This window comes from Rattus norvegicus, chromosome 10, assembly GCF_036323735.1.
Source record: "Rattus norvegicus strain BN/NHsdMcwi chromosome 10, GRCr8, whole genome shotgun sequence".
Classification (NCBI taxonomy): domain Eukaryota; kingdom Metazoa; phylum Chordata; class Mammalia; order Rodentia; family Muridae; genus Rattus; species Rattus norvegicus.
This window is the reverse complement of record NC_086028.1, coordinates 46,107,606-46,129,771: the sequence shown is the minus strand read 5'-3', so window position 1 is coordinate 46,129,771 and position 22,166 is coordinate 46,107,606. Positions and strand designations below refer to the sequence as shown.

At 51.7% G+C, this 22,166-nt stretch overlaps 1 protein-coding gene across 1 annotated transcript; it reads right to left on the bottom strand.

Moving 5' to 3' along the window:
• Window positions 1–785: 785 nt before the first annotated feature.
• Map2k3 (mitogen activated protein kinase kinase 3) lies at window positions 786–22,133 on the bottom strand. The gene is made up of 12 exons (NM_001100674.1): window positions 21,923–22,133; window positions 12,157–12,223; window positions 11,757–11,805; window positions 10,839–10,952; window positions 10,492–10,611; window positions 9,271–9,387; window positions 8,496–8,547; window positions 7,388–7,515; window positions 6,972–7,049; window positions 3,960–4,099; window positions 2,570–2,615; window positions 786–2,006 (listed from the first exon to the last, which is right to left on the bottom strand). The coding sequence occupies exons 1-12, from the start codon at window positions 21,969–21,971 to the stop codon at window positions 1,923–1,925; spliced, it is 1,044 nt and encodes a 347-aa protein (NP_001094144.1). The 5' UTR covers window positions 21,972–22,133; the 3' UTR covers window positions 786–1,922.
• Between the last annotated feature and the right edge of the window lie 33 nt (window positions 22,134–22,166).

Here is a 22,166-nt window from a genome sequence, read left to right as displayed (position 1 = left end):
CATGGGGTTCTGTATTCTCCTAACGCACACAAACTCCTCTCAGACTGTGTGGGCTGACTCTCCCCATGGTCCTCCTATGCCTGAAGTCACTCTCCAGTCTTCTGACTTGGACATGGGCACATGACTCCTTCCTAGCCAGGTGTAACCCTCCATTGGACTGTGTTTGTCAAGCTAGGAGAAGCAGCCACTAGATCCTGATGACCTCACTGAGTAGTATATGGACACAGGTCCTTTAGGATGTTGTCCTGAATCCACCAGTGTCTAAGATGACACACATTCCTGCTTACAGGAGGACAGGGCCTGTGGAAGTCTCCCAGTCCACCTCTTAAGAAGCACAGGACCACACTGAGCTAGCAAGGGCTTTATAGCAAGCAGTACCCTCGGAGCCTACTTGCAGGCACCATTACCTGCCCTGGGCCTCAGCTGGCTTTGAGTAAGTGTTGAGATTCTCTCATCTGTAAGCCGAAATAACATAGTGCAAACAATGTGGAACCTGCCTCCTCCTACCCAGTCATCTCTACCTCTGGGAACATCACTTGGGATGACAGTGAGTGGGGCTGCCTCTACAGGGGGCTAGCCTGGGTGACCATGGAACGAAGCACCTAGTGCAGCGCCTTAGGAACACCTGTGTCCTCCTGTGAACTACGGCCAAGCATGAGGCCCGGGTGGGCTGGCAGCCTCTGGGCCCTAGCTATTGTCCTAGCATGGTCCCAAAGTAAGGATTCCACCTAGGGCTCCACAACTCCCCAAGAAACAGCAGGCTTGCTACAGTCAGTCTCACACAATTTTTTTTTTTTTTTGGTTTGTTTTTTAATTAAAACAGCAATAGGTTCCTGCCTGGGAAAAGGCTGGAATAGGCAGGTCTTACTTCACAAAAATATATTTTCTTCCTCTTCTTTTTTTTTTTTTTTAAAAACACCACCAAAGTAAACCTATTAGCTTCCATGAGCTGGTCACACCTGGACAGTTGGTAGAGCTCCCGTGTGGTCTTGAGCAAAGAGCTTGAGCCATCCTGCAGACTGCAGCCTGAGCGCTGTGTGCCTGCAGACTGCAGCCTAAGGACCGTGCCTGCAGACTGCAGCCTGAGCGCTGTGTGCCTGCAGACTGCAGCCTGAGCACTGTGTGCCTGCAGACTGCAGCCTAAGGACCGTGCCTGCAGACTGCAGCCTGAGCGCTGTGTGCCTGCAGACTGCAGCCTGAGCGCTGTGAACCTGCTGGTACCCAGGGTTAAGTGATCAGCTCCAAACCATGCAAGAAAAACCAGCGACACCCACAAAGCAAAAGGCAACAAAGATAATAGTTTAAAAAGAAAGGCAGATACCACCAGAGGTGGTAACCAGGGGCTATCTGAGGGCAGTGTGCCCCTCAGAGACCTGGCCAGTGCTGGGTGAAGGCCTTGGGCAGCTCAACATATCTCCCAGGAAAGTCTTAGGGGATTCACATGGCTCATCCCCACAGTGTGTCCTCAGCACCTGAGACAGGATAGAGATGTCCCTGATCCAGGCCATAGTGTACAAAGTCCATTCATTCAGTTGTGATTTAGAATATATATACAACCTGGATGGCATCCAGGTCCATAACAAGGCTATAGGCTGTCCACAGAGGCACCAGCTGCCTGCTCTTCAAGAAGCAACAGCATTTGCTGGGGTACACAGGCCCCTCCAAATTCATCCCTTGGGTAGAGGCCTGAGACCCTGGGAGCAGCAACAGCAGAGGCACTGTGGGCACATATGGCCTGGCTGGGAGCCCCTGAGGTCTGATTCTTTGGCACTTGGGACAGCTAGTTGCGAGACAAACAGGAACAGCCCCTTAATTCCTCGAATGCCCAGGACCAGAATGGCAGTAGCTTATGGTTGTAGGTAAGTGCTGCCCCAGCACAGGTGTATGGATGCTGGCAGACCAGTGGGGTCCTGGGCCAGTCCCTATGAATCCTCTCCCAGGATCTCCTTCACAAAGGCAGCAATGTCCGTCTTCTTAGTTTTGTGCAAGGTGAAGAACGGGTGTTCCTGGTAGGACAGAGAGGTGCAATTTCTGGGGTGAGGGAGTACAAGAGAAAGTATACAGGGGAGGTTCCCTCTTTTCAAGCCTGATCCACCCAACATGCTCCTCCAACCTGGCCAACTCCTGCTGGTCCTTCTAGGACTGCTGCCCCTAGAAGCCCTCCAAATCCACCAGAGCTTGTGGCTCTGCCTCACCCTCCTGCAGTCGTCCTCCCACCACACAAACATCTTCCCTCAAGGGTACCAGACCTCTGCCCTACCAGACCCTCTACCCTTTCTTCACCAGCAAAGAGTTCATATCCATCCTTCTAGGCTCAGTTCAAATGGCATCCCCTCTAAGAAGCCTTTCCTGATGCCACAATGACCCCTATGCCCCACTGTCACAGCCCTGTCACCTTTCCACAAGGCCTGGGATGCACTGGTGAGCAAAGGTGAAACTACACAAGTGTATGCAGGCCCAGGCAGAAGAGCTACCCCTCCCTCCACCCTGGGATGGACAGTCCCAGACAGCCCGACCCAGGCACTACACAGCACAGGGGATAGGACAGGCACTCCCCATGCACACTCACCATCAGCTCCAGGTAGCTCATGCGTTCCGCAGGATTCTTCCTGAGGCTAGGAAAGAGGGCAGTGAAGCCAGGCTCACACAGAGGAAGCGAATCTAGACAGGCTGGGCTTGCCCCCATTAAGCAGCACACTCCTGGGGCTCAGAGAAGGAGCAAACTGTCTGAGGGTCCTGCAAAGTGGCTTGGGGTCCGTGGGTACTAACTACAGTCTTGCAGCAACTTTCCCTGCCTCTTGGAGTCCGGTTGTCTCTATGGTGATGCAGGCTATGCCCATGGCACCAACCCTGCCATGCTCTGCCTAAACCACACACTAGATTATCCTCAGAAGGGAGGACTCCAGCCAATGGTTCTGGAGCATGAATTCCAATCAAAAGGAGTTAAACTGATCAATGACTTTGTTATTGGCCTCACGGGCCTGCAATTTTTCTTGTTTTTTTTGTTGTTTGTTTGTTTTGTTTTGTTTTTGTTTGTTTGTTTGTTTGTTTTTTATTAAGAGGCTTTCATTTGTTCTCTGAGCATCTCTGGGTCAAAACATACAAACATTGGTTTGCTCTCACTAGTTTCTTCTTTTTTTTTAAATATTTTTTTAAAGATTTATTTTATTTATTCCATGTATGTAAGTACACTGTTGCTGTCTTCACACACACCTGACGGGGACATCAGATCCCATTATGGATGGTTGTGAGCCACAATGTGGTTGCTGGGATTTGAACTCAGGACCTCTGGAAGAGCAGTCAGTGCTCTTAACCACTGAGCCATCTCTCCAGCCCACACTAGTTTCTTCTTAAAAATGTATCTTCTTAATCTCCTTTGTAATCCAAGAGTTATTTATAAGAATCTACTTTGACTTTCCATGTGGTTACTTAATTATGGTTAGAGAGCTTGGTCTGTGTAGCCACTTTTCTTACTCTTTTGTAACTTCAAACATCTTTTTTCTTCTGTTTTGTGAGACGGGGTTTCCTGTAGAGCCCTGGCTGTCCTCTAACTCTCAGAGCTCCTCCTTCTCCAGCCTCCCAAGTGCTGGGATAAAAGATGTGCACCACCACTGCCTGGCTCAAAATCATGACTTTTATAAATCTTCCATGAACATTCTGTAATTCAGTAAAAACTTCTAGACACCAAAAAGCAACTTGTGCATTTTAATCTTCCATAATATATAATCTCTCTCTCCCTTTCTCCCTCTTTTTCTCCTTCTCCCCCCCCCCACCCCCACACACACAATCCCTCCACTCTTTGGGTCTACCTGATTCATCCATTTCTGCAAAGACTAAACTAAAAGCTGCTACTGAGACCCAGGTTTACTTGTGCTGTAGCTTTACCTCCGGCTTTCTGATACCAGGTGGCTCAAGGGTTACCTTCATGCAGAAGAAGGTAACTCCGCCCAGATACTCACCACTGGCTTGTGAAGTCCACAAACTCAGGGGAGAACTGGTCTGCTGGGAGCTGTGGGGATGGCTCCTCCACCACCTGCTTCAGCTGCTGGAACGGTGTCCCCCAAGACTCGTAAGGGAATCGCAGAATGGCCATCTCAATCTGAAGTAGGGACAGCAGAGTCAGCAGGCTCATTTGGTTCCCAGAAGCGTGAAGTGGAAGGGACCTACTCATCCTTCCCCAGCACTCCAGGCCAGCCAGTGATGCTGACACTGCCAGGCCAGCCAGTGATGCTGACACTGCCAGGCCAGCCAGTGATGCTGACACTGCCAGGCCAGCCAGTGATCCTGACACTGGCTGCCCTCACACTGAGCAGCAGGCCAACTCCTGGAGCTCCTCTGACTGGACCGGCAGACCTAGCTCGGACTAAGGCTAGCCCTAAGCTGGGTTTGATCATCACTGTATATTTCAAACACTCTAAAATTGGATGATTTTATCAACAACTTGGGTTCCAGATAGTGTGTCAAACATGAGGAGTGGCAGTCACATACACCTTTCTCATGAGGCAGCAGTCAGCAAAGTACCTCATGAGTCAAGTCCTGAGCCCCTGTTGGGCCCAGCTCCCTCTTCAGTACCTCCCCAACGCAGACTTCAGTATCCAGGGCCACCTATCCAGCTGTTGGCTTTACTAGTTAGGCCAACAGGGAATGGTGGACTCCTGCATGGATACCTCCTGACTGCTGCAGCGAAGGCCTCGGGGACAGGCTGTGACCACCATAAGGAATGGAGGAGACACCTCTATAGCAAATGCAACTAGTCCCACATAGAGCACTAGTAACTACACTGAGAAGGGGCTCTCCTGTCAGTCTCCCTGCCTTTGCAGCCAACGTGGGAACAGCATGGATAAGAAGTGTGACAGTCACATGTGTGTCTGTCCAGAGGACAGAATTGTACTCAGCTTTTCCAGAATCTACTGTGGGACCTTTCTGGAACTACAAGAGAAATCTCAGTAGCACCCATATACTTAACAAAAAAGCACCAGAGCCTAGACATCAAGCCTCTTGTCTATTTTGGTTTTTCGAGACAGGGTTTCTCTGTATAGCTCTGGTTGTCCTGGAACTGACTCTGTAGACCAGGCTGGCTATGAACTCAGAGATCCACCTGCTTCTGTCTCTTAAGTGCTGGGATTAAAGGTGTACACTACCACTGCCCAGCCGGATAATATTTTTTAAAAGAGTTTAGAAAATGATAAACAAAAACTACCTCAACATAAAGATGTATAAGACACTTTACCTATCACAGGGCCACTCCTGGGAGCCAGCCCCCTATAATGGCTGAGTGTTGGGGACAGCAGTGGGGATGGTGACACTACTCAGATCCTTCTTGGCTCAGAACCTTCCTGAGTGTAACCTGTGTCTGTGCAAGGTAATTAATTCCCTTGTGTTCCGAGACACAGAAAATGTATGGGCCCAGAGCTCCCAAGGCCAGAGCCCATCAAGAGGGATGCATTGAACCATGCCACTGCTCCCTGGATGGCAGCATTTTGAGAGGAAATGTTAGGCCAAGGATAAACATGAGCAGTGGATGTGGAGGGAGAGATTCTAAAAGACAGTCCAAGCCTTGCTCCTGTTTCTGGGGCCTAAAAAACCCTACAGTAAAACCCTGGCCCCAGCCTTCGAGATAAAGCCTCTTTTAAAATAACAAAACATCTTACTGGACAGTCATGAGATCAGTCATGGGAACTTGAACAGTCTCAAAACAATTGGACAGGAGGAACCAAGAAAGTGGGCAGCATATCTTGGTAACTGTGACTCCTGATGGTCAGAATGTCCCTTTCTGTTAAACATCTTTGCAACTGAAGATAGACTATTCTTCCTCTGTCATTTTCTCACATGTGTACATAAGTATCCCAGTCTTCAAAGAATCAACTTCATTGTAACATTGTGCTGGCTAGTTTTGTGTCAACTCTATACAAGCCAGAGTCATTTGGGAAAAGGGAACCTCAATTGAAAACAGGCCCCCACCAGATTGGCCTGGGGGTGAGCCTGTGCAATTTTTTTTGATTGATTGACGTAGGATACCCCAGCTCGACATAGGCTTTCAACTCGACCTTTGGGCTGCTGGTCTTGGGTAACGAAACAAAGCAGGCTGAGCAAGCCGGGAGTAGCACTCCTCATGGCTTCTGCTTCAGCTCCTGCCTTGGGGTTCCTGCCCAGGCTTCCCTTAGTCAAGATGGGTCACTTGGAAGCCAAACCAAATCCCTTTTGGTTACTGTGTTTTATCACCACAGCAGGTGAATTAGAGCTCTGCCAGGCAGCTCGAGAAGACAAAGGTCCACCCCACACCTGGACTTAGATTTGTCTGATCCAACTGAATCCTAATGGCCTGGGCCCCGCTCCGCCCTCCAAACCAAGGATCCTTTCAGCCTCCACAAGCCAGAATGCAAAGCCTCATCCTACTGAACCTGGAGAAACACAAAAGGAACCTATAGCAATAGGCTCCTGCTTGGGGGGCTGGAGGAGGGGAAACTAGGAGGGACCAGGTGGGTTTGGTTTTATTTTTGTTTTTGGGGGGTTTTGTTTTTGTTTTTGTTTTTGTTTTTGTTTTTGTTTTTTGAGTGTTGGGAGAATATTGAGACAGGGTCTCATGTAGGCCAGGCTACCCTCAAATTCACTATGAAGCTGAGGATACCATTGAACACCTAGGATCACATTACAAAAGGATGCCACCATAGGAATCACATTACATCTTACCAGGGCCAGCTAAGAGTTTACCTTCTTGATTTAGAAATGACTTGTATGGCAACCAAGTAAACTTAACACTGCCTGCGATTTCCTGATCTACACCAGTGGCTATAGGGAAAAGGCTGATATCACAGAATACAGAGAGAACATCATGATGACCAGGAAAGGGGTCCTACAACTCCCAGATATCCTCTTACTTAAATAGGAATGTTTGATGGAGCCCACGGACCCTACACAGACATACCCCACCCCAACAGACCAGCAAGTGCTGAGTCCAACCCAGACAATACCATGGTGATGCCAAGGCTCCAGACATCAGACTTGACGTTGTAGCCCTTCTGATTCAGCTCAGGGTTGATCCTCTCAGGCTGCAAGGGAGACCACAAGGCTTGAACACCCAACAAGGCTCCCTCAATTAGACCTTTTCTCTTCTACTTCAAAACAGAGTGCCATTAGGTTCCCCTGCCTGTATGACATAGGCCAGCAAGAGTCATAGCCAACCCCTGCCTTCCCACCAGACCATCAGTCTTAAGGATCCCTGCCTTCCTAACAAGAGAGGCACAAGTTCATCCAAACAGGGATCATGGAGTGTAGGAAAATGGTGGCAGGGGCCCTAAGACTGGAGGTACAGCTGGAAAAATCCAGCCCACTACATAGAGGCAAAATCTTGTCCTGTCCTCCACCTTGTGGGGATCCCCCAACTCACGGCCATGTAAGGCTTGCAGCCAGCATCCATTGTCTTTGCCACAGAGTCCACCAGGTAGCCACTGATGCCAAAGTCGCACATCTTCACGTGCCCCTCTTTGTTGATGAGGACATTGGAAGGCTTCACATCTGCAAGCAGAGCATACCTTTCTCAGTCCACGCCAAATTGGATGCTGCCTCCTCTGGTGCCCTGTGGGCCAGCAGCAAGCTACCCAATGCTCCAAGGGTTAGACAAGGAAACAGAGGCAGTGAGATCTGCAGCACCAGCACCCATCACTCAGCTAGATGACAAATCAAAAAGTACTTCGGCCTATCCCAATCAAAGAGAAACATCAGAGCTCTGGAAAATCTACCTCGAGGCTACCCAAGCTCGCCACCTGCTATGGGCACAAATCCAGCAAGCAGGAGGTAGTGGGTGAACAAGAGGGTGGAGTGAAGGTGTGAGGATGGATCTGTGTGTGCAAATGAGGAGACCCATCCCCTGCCTCACAGGGAGTAGGAGCTTCCAAGCAAAGGGCCGTGTGGATGTGTAAAAGACAAAGATGCCAGGGAAAAGACAGGAAGGTTCCATGCCAAAGGGCCAGCAATGATGACCTGAGGATAGAATGGGATGGACGCTAGGCATCAAAGTCACTCAGCCTCCTTTGTTTTCTAAGTACAGTGCAACCAAGTTAATGGGAGATAATCTTAAATAAGTACAACCCTGAAGGAGGAAATCCAGATTTGTGGCCACAGGAGCAAAAGAATCCCAGAAGAACTAAGGATGGCTATGTGTAGGGTGAGGAAGCTTGTATCAGACTCCTAGAGTGACATGCCACAGCCTTGGTGTTTCACAGCACGTAAAATGTGCATACAAATGAGAAGCTGGCCTTGGAGTCCAGAAAAAGCAGGGGTCCACTTAGTTCCTCCTAGTCAGAGCACAGCAGAGCCAAAGGCACAAATGCAGAAAGTGACCCCTGCCCCACCAGATACATACATACATACATACATACATACATACATACATACACATATATATATATATATATATATATATATATATACACACACACTATATATATCACAGTCTGTCCCTCCCTGAGCCTCAGGGGCTGATGGAGGACACTGACCTCTGTGGATCACAGACAGCTTGCTGTGTAGGTGCTCCAGGGCCCGCACGATCTGAATGGGGTGGGAGAGGCAGGACTCTATTAGTCCAGGTAACACCAATGATAAGAAAGCCATAAAACCCCATCCCCTCTAAACCCATCCCAGCTTCTGTCACCCAGCTCCTGCCCACGCCCCAGAGCTGCCCATCATCCTGGCTGTCCTAGGACAAACATATCAGCTTCCTGCCTTCTTCCTACTCCACAAATCCCTAGGTGCCTCCAAGGACCATCCATCACCAAGACCTACCAGCCCCCCAAGTTTCTCTCACTTCCCCAGGAGCCTCCTCTGGAGACTAGTCAAAAAAAGCCTGAGGCATGGGATAGTTTAAAAAACACTTCCAGATGCAAGCAGAATGAAAGGGCATCCTTGACTCCACTGCCCACCCTCTTACCCTTGGCTGTAACAATGCTCAAACCAGAGCTGCTGTCCTCCTCTAGAAACAGTAAGCTCAGAAAGCAAACATCTCCCAAAGCAGCCTAGACCTCCAAGAGTTGTCATGGGCCGTCCAAGGGAAGTACTGGGCTCCTTTCTTCAATGTGAGTGGGAACTTGAGAGCCGCACTCATGGGCTTGGAACCAGGGAGCAGCCCAGCCTGAGGAGCCCCATCCCTGGGGCCTCTTCAGCAAGGTATTGCTCTCGGGCCTCAGAAGTACTGAGCCTTAGAGGGGACAGCTGCTCTGCCAGGACTGTCACACAGCAGGTTCTGCACACACTGGGTAGAGCAAGGTCACTCACGGATACAGCAATCTCCCCCAGAATGTCTTCCGGAATTTTCATGTTCTTCTCTAGCACCTTCCGGTAGAACTTATCCAGGGACGTGTCCATGAGTTCCATGCAGATCCACACATCCCCCTAGGAGAACATCCCGTGCTCAGCTGGTCCACCAAGGCTGCCCAGCCCTGGGCAGTCTGCAGGTTCCCAGTGGCTTCCCCAGCCCCAAGCTTAACAGCCCAGCCTTGAGCACCAGGTCCAGCCTCCACCTGGGAAGGGACATGGTGACCCTTCTCCCCCCTCACCACCACCGTCTGTCTTTCAGATCTGCCTCTCCGGCACCTCACCACACAGTTCATGCTCCCTAGCCCTAGTCTCGTCCATCTGTGCCCTGGTGCCACAGTGTGCCCAGGGAAGCAGGAGCCTAGTGTGTCCTGAGACCATTAAGTCAGGGCATAAAGGGACAAGAACCAAATTTCTTCACTGGCAAATGACCTCTCTTCTCCCCGGCAAAGCTGCATAGCCTTGGGGTGGCCTCTAGAAGAAGTGGCTCGGCCCAAGACTCCCTGAGCTCAGCCTCGGCTGACACTTGCACAAGGTGCTCAGCCCAGCACATGAGATTATGCATAAAGTGGGGTCTGAGCCATCCCTGGACTTGAGAGGGACCCAAAGGAAAGCCAGGGCAGAGAAACATGATAGACCACTCAAGAGCTCCAAGATGACAGGCCACCATGGGAAGTCTCTGTTCCATCCTGATTCTGTGCTCACCTCAGGCTGTTTCCAAATCCTATGCTTCCAACTGACTCAACTGGCAGCTCTATGCGCCTGATCCTACCTTACACCTTGCTTCACCCTCCATTCCTCTACCCTAGCATACATCTAGAACCTAGCCCAGATGCTCACCCTCCACAGTGCTTCTCTCCTGGAGGCTTGCCCTGCATGCCCACTATGGGAGCAAATGACCACAGATACAAATCTCAGCTGTCACGGAGCTCCAGGCCCTGACTACGGCCTCAAGAGACTTCCTCAGACACCTGCTTCATCATTAGACAAGAATCTGAGGCACAGCACTGGCCAGGGACAGGAAAGCCTGCCTCTCAAGATCCCAGCTGAGCTGCCTCAGGTGGCAGGGTGCTCCCTATACCTTGGGTATAGCTCTCCTATACCCAAGGTCCCAGGACCTCCACACAATAGAGGTGGAATGACAGTTGTGATTGGCAGGAGGTGGGCAGGGACAGAGCCTACCTCTCTAAAGAGGGCACCATAGAAGGTGACAGTATAGAAGCAGTCGACAGTGCGCATGTTGATGTCTAGGTCCATAAGCAGACGTTTCTGCTCCTGTGAGTTCACAGTGGCCCGGATGCGCTGTAGGAGAGCCACACGTCAGGGCCATGTTTAGGCCGATTCCCCTTACCCAGTCCACGAGGGTCAGGAACCTTGGGCATCCATGCATGGCCTGGCCTTGCTGAGAAGTTCTACCTCACTCAATGCTGGTGATGACGGTGAGGGCAGAGCCACAGATAGGCAGCCACCCTGAAACTCAGTCGATGCCTCCTCTAGTGCTACCCCGGGTAGGGTGAAGCCCTGCTTACCTTGACAGCCATGATGGTACCACTCTGAGCATGCCGCACCTTCTCCACCACCCCATAGGCTCCGCGGCCCAGCTCTGAGATGGTCACCAAGTCATCAGCCTCCACTTCGAAGTTCTTAAGAGGCAAAAGGGAGAGGTGACTGGTGATCATCAATCCAGAGACTGGCTCTTGTCCCTCACCCAGAAAAAAGCAGAGGACCAGCTAGTCAGATTTGAGCTTGAAGTTGCTATAAGTCATGCTGTGTGACCCTGTGGAAAGAACTTAGCCAACCTGAGCCTGTCACTGATCTCTATAAAATGGGTGCAAATCCAAAAACTCGGAGACGTTGGGTGATGTTGGGTGACGTTGGGAGAAGTCTTCCACACACATCTCAGCAAAGGGAGCTATTAGTCAATCATCTACTGAACCTTTGTGGGAGTTCCCTCCCCTGAGTAAGAGACAAGGGATTATGCAACCGGACTAACAGAACACCAAGCAGTGACAGGGGTTGGGGAGGATCTTCTAAGAAGAGGCTCCCAGCATACTCTGCCCTGATGTACATCCCCAAATCAGGCTTCTCAATAGTAGGTGGTCTTCCAAGGCACTCGGGGGTATGTACAATATGGAGTCTAGGGTCTGACCTGGGGTCTGGGGAGCCCAGAAGCCTGCATGCCCCACATGCTGTTTCCAGATGATACAGAACCATAGCCCACATGCTGAGGTAGGCAGTGTGCAGCTCTGAGCTCCCCACACCCCTACAAGGCAGGTGGAATGTACTTCTTACAGATAGGTCTAAGGGCAGGTAGCCCAGGGCCACAACCACCAGCAAGATAAGAGATAAGCTCCTCCCCAGAGCCCAGCTGTCTACCATCCACAGCCACCTCTCAATGGCCCTATGGGGTAAAGTAGGGGGCCGCTCAGTGCCCAGTCACCACCTACTCTGTCTCCGATAGTGATGAAGGTCCGGGAGTCCAGGTTCCGGGGGGGTCTGTGGAGAAATCAGATCCATAAGCTTCCCTGAGAGAAGGAATAACAGGCGGTGTGAAGGGGAAATACGTTGGCCATGGGGGCATCTTACACAGCCACCTCAGATCAATGACTCGAGCATCCACTAGTGTAATGGTGCTGCTGCCAGGCAGCCCTGACAGAGACCCCAAGACAAGGATTGGGAAGGCATGGAGCAAACAGCCGATGCCCCTGAGTCCCCACTGGAGCCACCCAGGACAGGATGAGAAGAGACTGCTCTCTCACCCACCTCTGACTCCCATGTGCCTGCTTCCTACTCATGCTCCTGGCCTCTCTGAGTCTCAACAGAGTGAGAAACTTAAGGCAGACTCACGTGGGGTTGGACACGGGTGGCTTGGACACACAGGATATCCGTAAATCCCTTTTCCTTTTGGATTTTCCTGAAGTGGAGAAAAGACAGGGATCTGGTCAATGTTTAGTTCTGGGCTTGGCAAAGCTAAGGACAGAGGTCACTCAGTCCCCAGCTCATCACTACCTGACCCTCACACACACACACACACACACACACATCTGAGAGTCAGTGAGTGTGATCACTCCCCAGAGGAGCTTCGGGGCTTTGGGGTAGGCAGAGAGCATGGTCCCACTCAGGCTGGGGATCAGGTTCAGTCCTTCTCCTCCCACAATAGCAAAGCCAAGCCCCACCCTCCTGGGAGCTGCCCTGCAGCTGGGAGGCACCAGACAGCTGCACCTATAGGACACACTCAAATGCTCAGCTATGCACGAGTTTCCAGGCCTCTTACTGCCAGGAATGGAATGTCGTCTGCCCAGTACCGGTGTTCCCAACCACACAAAAGCTCATGTCCTACGTCTCTTGTTATGGGCTGAGCTGTGTCTTTCAAAACATATGTGCTGCAGTCCTGACCCCAGTACCCAAGAATGTGACCTTATTTGGAGAATGGGTTTTTTGCAATCAATTAAATAAAAATGATATCATTAGGGTTGGCCCTAATCCAGTGACTGGACTGTTGAGTGTTTGCATGTGTGCATATGCACACACATGTGCATGTGCAGGATGCTTTCCCAGCACCACTGGTATCTTTATAATAGAGGTAACTGGTACAGAAAAGGAAGATAAGTGAGCCACGGGAGATGCCACTCTTAGCCAAAGAGAGGCTTGAAAGCAAGCAGAGGCAGAGCCCTCCTGAGTGAACTGCCTACCCTCCGACTCCTGCTGTGGAAGCTGCCCGCTCTGCGGCAGGCCGGCAGTGGGACTTTATGACAACAACCCCTGCTGCACTGTGTCCTTCCACGAGGGTCAGGCTTCATGGGGGAGTGCCTGAGACTGGGTTCTATTCCCTGCTCCCTGTATCCCCACACTCTGAACCTCAGGTGACCCGCTGGTCAAACCAGAGCACAGACACCCACTGGGGCAACGAGGACATGGCCTGGTGCACAACTGGCAGAAACTGCCTAGGCTTTCCACCACTGGCAGCAAGCACTGACTCATTCAGTCCCAGCTTCTCCAGGAAGCAGGGGCTCTGACCCTGACAAGGGGAGAAAACTTCAGGGAGAAGAAGGATGAGAGAGGTGGACATGACAAGCCTCCAGTGTCACACAGAGCAGGAAAGCAGTGACCAAGTGCCAGCCCTTCCCAGAGGCTTCCACTGCATCCTGCACACTGCCACCAGCTCACTCTGGCCACCTGATCTATAGTCAGAACTACCCACCATAGTTATTAACCTGCCCTGGAGACCTCAGCTCCTGAAGCCACATCTAACCTAGTTTCTGGCAGATCCAGCCATAGCCACGCACAACACAGAGCTTTGGATAGGACTCAGGCACTAAGGCCTGTGTATTCAGGTCAGCCCAGAGTGACTCTCAAAAGTACTGACCAGAAGACCAAAGTAGGCAGCTGGGCTCACTGCAGACCTCTTTGGGGAGGGGGAGGGTGTCTCCCTGTGCCGGAGGGACAGGTTCCAAGGTTCATGCACCTGTGGGTCTAAGTCTTTGCCCGGCACCACTTCTGGCTACATGGGCTATGGTTAGACATAACCTCTGCATGTACCCAGACTGGCACGTGTGCAAGCTATTTATCTGCACTTTGGCCTGCACTATCTAGTTTTCATCCCTGATAGGAGGATAGCAGCCAAAATATAAAATATTCTGTAATATAATACACAGCTCTGCTCAGAACATCTGGAGTCACAGCCTGACCCCAGCCCTGGCACACCCGCCCAGGTCGGGCCTCACACTGCTGCCCACACACATCACCTCCACTTTCTGCTCTCCTGTGTCTCTTGCGTGGATTGGGAGATGGTTGAAGATATGCCCTTTGCCAGGCCTCAATTGCCCCGTCTGTCAAGGTCATGCCCGTACCTGCCTGCTAGATATGGTGGTGAGGTTCTCTTATTGTACCAGGCTAGGCAGCACCCAGCCAACTACCCTAACAGGGTCACCAGCTTACGTTAGGAGTGACAGCTATGCCAGCTGTCAGAGGGAATGGGCAAGGCCGCCATGGAGACAGACCAGAAAGAGGCCTCAAGCCACCAGCCACGGCTGGCACGATCCAATGCCAATGTGAGGGCTGAGCCCAGATGGTCAGGCAGCCTGGGGCTACCCAGGTGTGGCCCAAGGTAGTGACTGTCACCACAACAAACAGAGGCTCTTGGCCACCCTGAGCAAACCACAAGCCTGCCAGGATTGCGGGGTCCTTTGTCAGGCCAGCCCGGTACTAGGCATCAAAATAGCTCACTCCAACTGCACCGCACAGCAGCTCCTCAGGCAAAAGTGGGGACACCGAGGCTGAGGGGGATTCGACCACTCACCTGAGGTTCCAGCATTGATAACGAAGTGCCCATGGAGAGGGTAAAGCTCTGGCCCTTTCCTGCCCTTGCACCACCGTCCCCTCATACCTCCCTGGACAAGCCACCTTGTTTCCCACCGCATTTGCTTTGCACGTACCATTCTCTCTACCCTTCAGCTCATCCAGACTGGTACCTGACCCTGCACTTGATGCTGCAACTTAGTCCCCTTGTCCCTGAGTCCTCCCGGCCTGTACTGTCGGTCCTCACAGTTACTTTCCCAGACTGGCCACTCTGGAGCCAAGTGGCTGGGCTCAACCCTCACTCAGCCCCTTCTTTGTTCTGTCCTCTCAGACACATGATCACACCTCTCTGGGCACCAGGGCCTGAGTGTGATGTGCAGAGGAATGCAGACCTCCCAGGACCCGGCAGTGCCCAACAAAGGATCAGGGAGTGTAACTGAGGCCACCACCCACGTTATACCTCCTTTCCAGTAGCTCCACGAGGGAAAGTTTTTCACTGATCCACTGTACAAGATGGTCAAAGAGGAGAAATGGCTTGACGAAGGGCTTTGTGGGCATCTGGTGGGGTAGGGATACGACCCTGAACGGGCTTGCTTGCTCTAACATCTAACTATCAACAGGGAAGGCCTGAGAGCAGGCCACAGGAAGCTGTGCACCATAAGACAGTAAGTCCCATCCCATGGTTTGCAATGACTAAAATGACACCCATGCCCTGTTTACGATCCCCACCCCTACCACCAGAGAGTCATATGGCTCCTGGGCCTGGGCAACAAAATTGGGAGCTAATACTGCCACTAAAGTGTCTGAAGCAAGATGTCCCATCTGTCCACTCAGCTGGCCAACAACATGCAGCAGTCTTTCAGAGAACACCCAAGGCCATCCACAACTGAGCGGGATAAACTGTGGACCAAAGAGAAGGGCAAGCTTTTGGTGAGCAGCTTCCCCCGGGTAGGTAAGATGTGCCAGCTCCAAGTGCCTGGGAGTTGGGTGAGCATGGAATGACTGAGCCAGGACCCCTGGGTATGTCAGCAGGGCCAAGCACATGTGGAAAGGGGAAGAAGTGTGGTTGCCGAGGGCAGAGCCCCAACCAATTCCAGGACCCAGTACTGGCCTCACAGGTCAACATAAGCAAGTTCTCCTCCTCTGGCCAGACCTCATTAAGACTTCATCCTGAGGGCTGTCAAAATGCTCATTTCCCTTCAGCTAAAAACCCTTCCTCTGACAGCCCACCCATTCCCACTCCCATGGCAATTTAGTGCATTACCATGTGTTAGGCTGACCCTTGGGCCCCTGGCATCACCATCTACATTTTTTACTATGCCCAGACCTTGCTGCTACTATCCAGGGGCCTTTTCAGCCCTGTCCCCAAGGAGCCTGGCCTGTCACTGCACACTTGCCAACTCAAGACAAACTCCTGAACTTGGTGGCATCTGCAATGATGCAGATGACCAAAGCCAAGGCTGCTCACATAGCCACACAGGTGGACACCACACAGGTTGGGGCAGCCAGAAAAACACTCGCCGACATAGACTCTGCACTGTCCTAACCCAGCACCTCATCAGCCAGCATTCATCAGGTACAGAACATTCCATCCACTGAGATCCCGAAACAAATGAGGCCAAAACCAAGAGAGAAAAGGCACGGTGGTCCTAGCCATCCGACTCCAGCTTCTTCCTCTTCTCATCTCAGGGATACCCTGTAGTCCACAGTGTGGAACAGCCTAGGCCTCTGTAGGACAGAGGGCTAACCACACTTTGGGCACACCAAAGTTCAATTTTGTTCATCTGTACATTTTAAGGCAATGTCATGTAAGACCTCATTGGATACCAGACAGCTGAGGATGACACTGAATTCTTCACTTTAAGACAGAGCCCCGGGGCTGGGGATTTAGCTCAGTGGTAGAGCGCTTACCTAGGAAGCGCAAGGCCCTGGGTTCGGTCCCCAGCTCCGAAAAAAAGAACCAAAAAAAAAAAAAAAAAAAAAAAAAGACAGAGCCCCATGATGGCCTCTTCCTGCTGAGTGCTGAGGTTAAAGCTAGCTGCTGCATTGAACTGCTCCTCCTGCCTCCAACTGTGTTAATAAGCGCAACTTCAAAAACTGGAGATATAACTTGATTGGTAGAGTGCTTAGCTACCGTGCATGAGACCCTTACTTGAATCCCTAGAGACTTCTGAGTTTGATCCTCAACACCACATAAAACTGGGGGTGGGTGGTGGGTGAGGGGCACATTTATAATTAAGTCTCAAAAAGAAAAGAGAGAGGGACGGGGAGGAGGAGGAGGAGAGATGAAGAGCAGTGCTGGGAAGATGGGGAGTAAAGGGGGAGGGAGGACATTGGAGGGAAGGGAAAGTGAAGGAGGGCACCACAGAGCAGGCTTCACCATGGGCCCATACATGCAAGGAGAGTCCAATTGAGCTGCTCAGTGTGGGGACTAACTGTGGGTACTGCTGGACAGAGAGCATCCTGAGAAGCCAGAGCAGCCCTGGACTCCAGCTCAGCCAAGGCACTACCCTAACCCAGAAGGCAGGGAAAAGGATAGGGAGGGCTAGGAAGCTGTTGACCCTCCCATAGGCTTATTGTCTGTGTGCCCCAGTAAGACAGGGCAAGCTGCCATTGTCTCTGCTCTTTACCTGCAATGGGGGAAGAAAAAAATCTACAGGGGCTGCTGGGCACAGAGACCTGACAGATATGGGCAACATGGAAAAACAACCAAGGGGAGGTGTAAGAAAATTCACACCTGAGTCCTGCTGCCCACTCACTCATTCACTCACTCTCCAGGCTAGCACCAGGTCTGACATGGATGAAATTCTACCACCTGAGAAACTAGCCCAGGAGATTCTATCCCAGGCCGGCCCTACATCTCCCAAGCTTCCCTCACTTATGCTTTCAATGCCACTAGTCAACAAAGCTGAGGGACAGGGACAGATCTGCAGAAAGGACCAACTACCTCAGGTCTCTGCTCCCCTTCTTGATTTCCTCAGGGGGTTCAGGCAACAATGGTAGCTTACAGCTTAGGAAGCAGAGGCGAAAGAGAGCCGAGAGCTCTCTTTCCGAGGCTGAGACGCCTTTAGGGACAAACAATCCTTTCACAAGGGTTGCCTAAGACCATTGGAAAACACAGATATTTATTTACATTACAATTCATAACAGTAGCAAAACTGCAGTTATGAAATAGCAATGAAAATAATTGGATGCCGGGGGTCACCACAACATAAGGAACTATGTTAAAGGGTTGCAGCATTAGGAAGGTTGTCCTAGAGGCTGGCAAACTGTGGCTTTCTGACCAAAGAAGCCTTGTGTCACAAATCCCATGAGTACATCATCAGAGGCCATGTATTCACCTCCCAATGAGAAACAGCCACAATCCCAACAATTAAATAATGACAGATGCCATTTGTTTGGGAAACACTATCTCCCATCTTTACTACCACCCTGCAGGGAAGAGGTGCTTCCTCCCACTGCCCAGAACAGGACTGAGAGTCAAAGAGGATATGCCATTTGACCAGATGAGGAAGTAAGAGCCAGGATGGGATCCTAGGCCCATTATAACATAGCTACAATGCCCAGAACCTGACACCTATTCACTGGATAAAGACCATCTGCATCCAAACAGGCAACACACCCATGCTCATTTTGCTGGGGGTTAGGCTGGGGTTGGAGGGGGCGCATTTCGGCTTCTTCTCTGAAAGATGCCCCATACTCACAGGACTGAAACCTATACAAAGTATCAAGACTGTACTGGATACAATTTGTTCAACGTTACATTGCAAAATGGGCAAAGTAGGGATCTGACCCTAGGCAGTTCAAGCTAGCTGACCCTGCAAGGCCACTGCTCCTGGCTTTCACCAGGTCTTGTTCCCTGGGCCAGGGGCAGTCAACAACAGCTCTTATGTGGTGAGCAAGAGGAAGCAAGAGTCGTTTACCTAACAGAGGAAGTTCCTGGACAGGACAGGAGGATCTGCCCAGAATCCCAGCTTAACGGAAAGTCCAGAGCAGACCACCTGTGGTATCCAGCCCAGGACAGGGGCAGCCTACAGGTGGAGGTATGTAACCCCTGCCTGGCATTGCCCCTTTAAGCTATAGGCAGTGACTGGCATGCCTGTGGTGAGTCAGCATACAGCGCCTGCTGACTCACCCACCGGAAGCCTGGCTGCCTCTCCCCACACAGGCTGACTGGGAACTTTACTGCCTTCAGGCCCTGAGCCACAGGCTGGCTGATAGAGAGTTTCCTGTGCGTCACACCAGGACTGGGGGAAGTCCCCAAGGTGCCACCCTCTAGTCTTTCCAACTCCCAGGACAGGAGGAAAGCTCTAACCATAGCAGGCAGGACCAGGACAAGACATTCAGTGCTCCCCAGCTTCCCCGGGCTGCCAGAGACACCAGCCACCAATGAGCTCCAGAGGTGACACCTCCAGTAGAATGCCAAAGGCCATCCCTGACAATATGTACAAGGACAAACATGTCATGCAAACCCAGATCACCCTGACTACATGTGCCCCTGTACTAGCTGCCCTTGGCCTCAGATGGCAGGCAGTGACCCACTAATGAGCAAGGAGACAAGAGAAGCCAACCAAGTTGTGGGACCTACATGCCTCACACATGTGGGAGAACTTCCTAGGCTCGGGCACAAACAGCAGGCACAACCGTCCAGTGGGAAGTTCATAGATAAAGTTGCAGTCCCCGCCAAAGGTCAGGTGCTACCACTCCCTACTCTGTTCAAAGTCCTCTGCAAACAGGCTAGCAAGATGGCCCAGCAGGTAAGAGTACTTACTGTCAAGCCTGGACAACCTAAGTTCCATTCCTGAAACCCACATGATGGAGGGCTAATCCACATGGCTGAACTGAGAGAACTGACACCCACAAAGTATACTGACCCCATACATGTGCTATGCTGTGGCATGTATGTATGCATGTGTGTGTGTGTGTGTGTGTGTGTGTGTGTGTGTGTGTGTGTGATTTTTTTTTAATTAAGTCGCCTGCAAAGGTGGAAAAGAGTTCCTGTCAGGATCCATAATGGTGTGGACTCGCCAAGTTCTCCACTTTGCATCTGTTGCAGGCTCACATTGAGGGAAGTGTCCACTTGTAAGACTGCGTGCACAATAAGTGGTCCTCTGCTTCAGCAGACTCCATGGTCCAGTGAACATAGGGGTGATGGCCAGGGGGCCAGGGTACCAGTGTCCCATGGACCCCCTAAGCACCTCACATGGGAATGGGAATGGAAGGAACACTGGGGAGATCATCATTGAGTCCTGCTGTAGCTCTGCTGGGCCATCATAGCTGTGTAGCCTCTGTAAATGGTTAGTGTTCCTGAGCCTCTGTTCACAGGCAAATGAGTAACAAACAAAGCAATGGCAAAAAGAAAAGGAAAAGCTCTTGGAACTTTAGCAAGTGGATATTGTCAGTCCCTCACTACAGCTATCTCCAAACCCCTAAAAGGCTACAGGGATCTTGGGCCTTGGAAAGGACCTCCGCCCAATCCATCCAATATCATGTTACCTAACCTACAACCTGCAAATTCACACTAGCCCTCTCAGAAGAGAGGCCCCGGGCATCCAGTGCCAGGCCTCAAGTCAATCGAGCACATGAAAAGTCCACCGTCTCCCTGCACAGTGCTTTGCAATGTCACTCACAATCTCTCCCCCTGTGATTTGCAACTGCAACTTTTATTTTGATGAGGCATCTCTTTGCCTGGAAGAGCTGAAATGCCTCCAAAACAAACACTGCTTCCAAACCCTTCCTGAGTGGAGCAGCATCTGATTTCCTGGTTCTCAAGTTCCACGAGGTCTGCACTGCAAGTCCCTCCCCAGCCACCTCCCCCAATAAGTGCCTCCCTAGTTACTCACAGAAGTTGGGCAATGGTCAGGGATCTGGCCTCCCACTTATGTAAGACGCAATTACCCCGCCCACTAGGCTCCTGCACAGCCATGGCGGCCAGCTGCAGGGGACCCAAAAAGCCCCCACCTGCTCAGGACAACCTGACCAGGACTAGGACTCCTGAGGTCAAGGTTTCCTAAGTCAGAAGGAGAGAAGGCTACCACTGCACAAGCACCCTCTTAAGTGCCCACCATTCCTGTCCTCTGTGCTCTGCCCCTGCAATCCAAATCTGAGCCCAGACCCCACAGGGCTGAGAAAGCTGGAAACAGTCAAGGATGTGCAGCAACTATTTTTCCCCTGGGTACCTACTATGTGCCGGGTGCTATGTTGGGCCCTTGATCATCTCAGACATGCTTGCTTCAAATCACTCTACCTTCAATCTCACATCGCACCCCTGATATCCATTTCATTAATAAGGCCTAGACATGTCCAGAAACTAGCCAGGTGAGGCAGCCCAGGATGCAGAGGGTCAACCCATTCACATCTACAGTCCAGCTTGGAACTCTTTTCTGCAGCCCAACCTACTGAGTCTCTGACATGTTAAAACATCCTTCTCTCTTCCTGGAAAAAAAAAAAAAGCTTTCTGACCTCCAAATCTTGTCCCCCTCACTTCCCATGACAAATGCTGCTGCTGCAGCCCACGCAGCTCTACTGCCACCTCACAGAAATTTCCAGGAAAGACAGTTAGTTACTTGGAGAAGACAAGCCCAAGCCTTGTACAGTCAGCCCCTGGCCTGCTGTTTGCCCAAGGACCAAACTGCAGGTCTAAGAGCAACAGACTAAGAAACACTAGGTGCAAAAAAGAGGTCAGCTCCTAAAACTCAGTGAGAAGATTGCAACTGAGTCAACAAGTAGCAGGTAGCATGGGCTGAGCTGCGAAGTGGAGACGCCAGGAAGTTCTACAGGTACAGCGGTAGGGAGGAGTGCAGGCGGCCAGTGTGCAGGCCAGCAAGGCATGGGGCAAAGGAGGACTCACAAGGATGGAAAGAGTTGGAAGAGAGGAGTTCTGAATTCAAGAGTAGACAGGTTTCCTGCATTGGGAACACAGCCCTGGGGCCCAGAAGAGAGTAAATTCCAGCCTGAACAAAATCCAAGAGTCTGGCCTGAGGGGGTTAGTGCAGCCGAAAGACCCTCTAGCAGGGATCACAGAAATCCCAGCTGAGTCCAGGATGAAGCCCGGAAGCCTGGACAAGAAAGAAGCTCACGGTGCGGCTCCAGACTTGGAGTGGAGTAAGGAGAACAAGGTCCTGCCTGGGTGAAATCCCACGGCCTAAGATCCGAATTCCAATGAGGTCCCGTGAGGTCCCGGGCTTGGCTTGGGCTGGACCCAGTCCTGGGCTGGAGTCCGGGTGCCTGTGCCCAGCCGGGAAAGGAGTCCAGGGGCACGGGCGGGCTCAAATTGAATGTGGCTCGGGCCGCGCGGTAGGGCGGGAGAGCCTACCTTTGGTCTGAGGCAAGCTGGCCGGCGGGCTGGCGGCGGGCGACTCCATGCTGCGGACCGTCGCGGAGGAGAGCACTAATCTAGAGGACAGCAGACTACACCGGGGCCGGGCGCGCTCATGGTTGCTGGTGGCTGGCAGCGGCGGCAGGCGATGGGCGACAGGCGACACAGACGCGACAGTTCCAAGCGTCCGAGGCGGGCGGCGCCACAGCCACACTGGGCAGCGCCGGACGCCTACCGACGG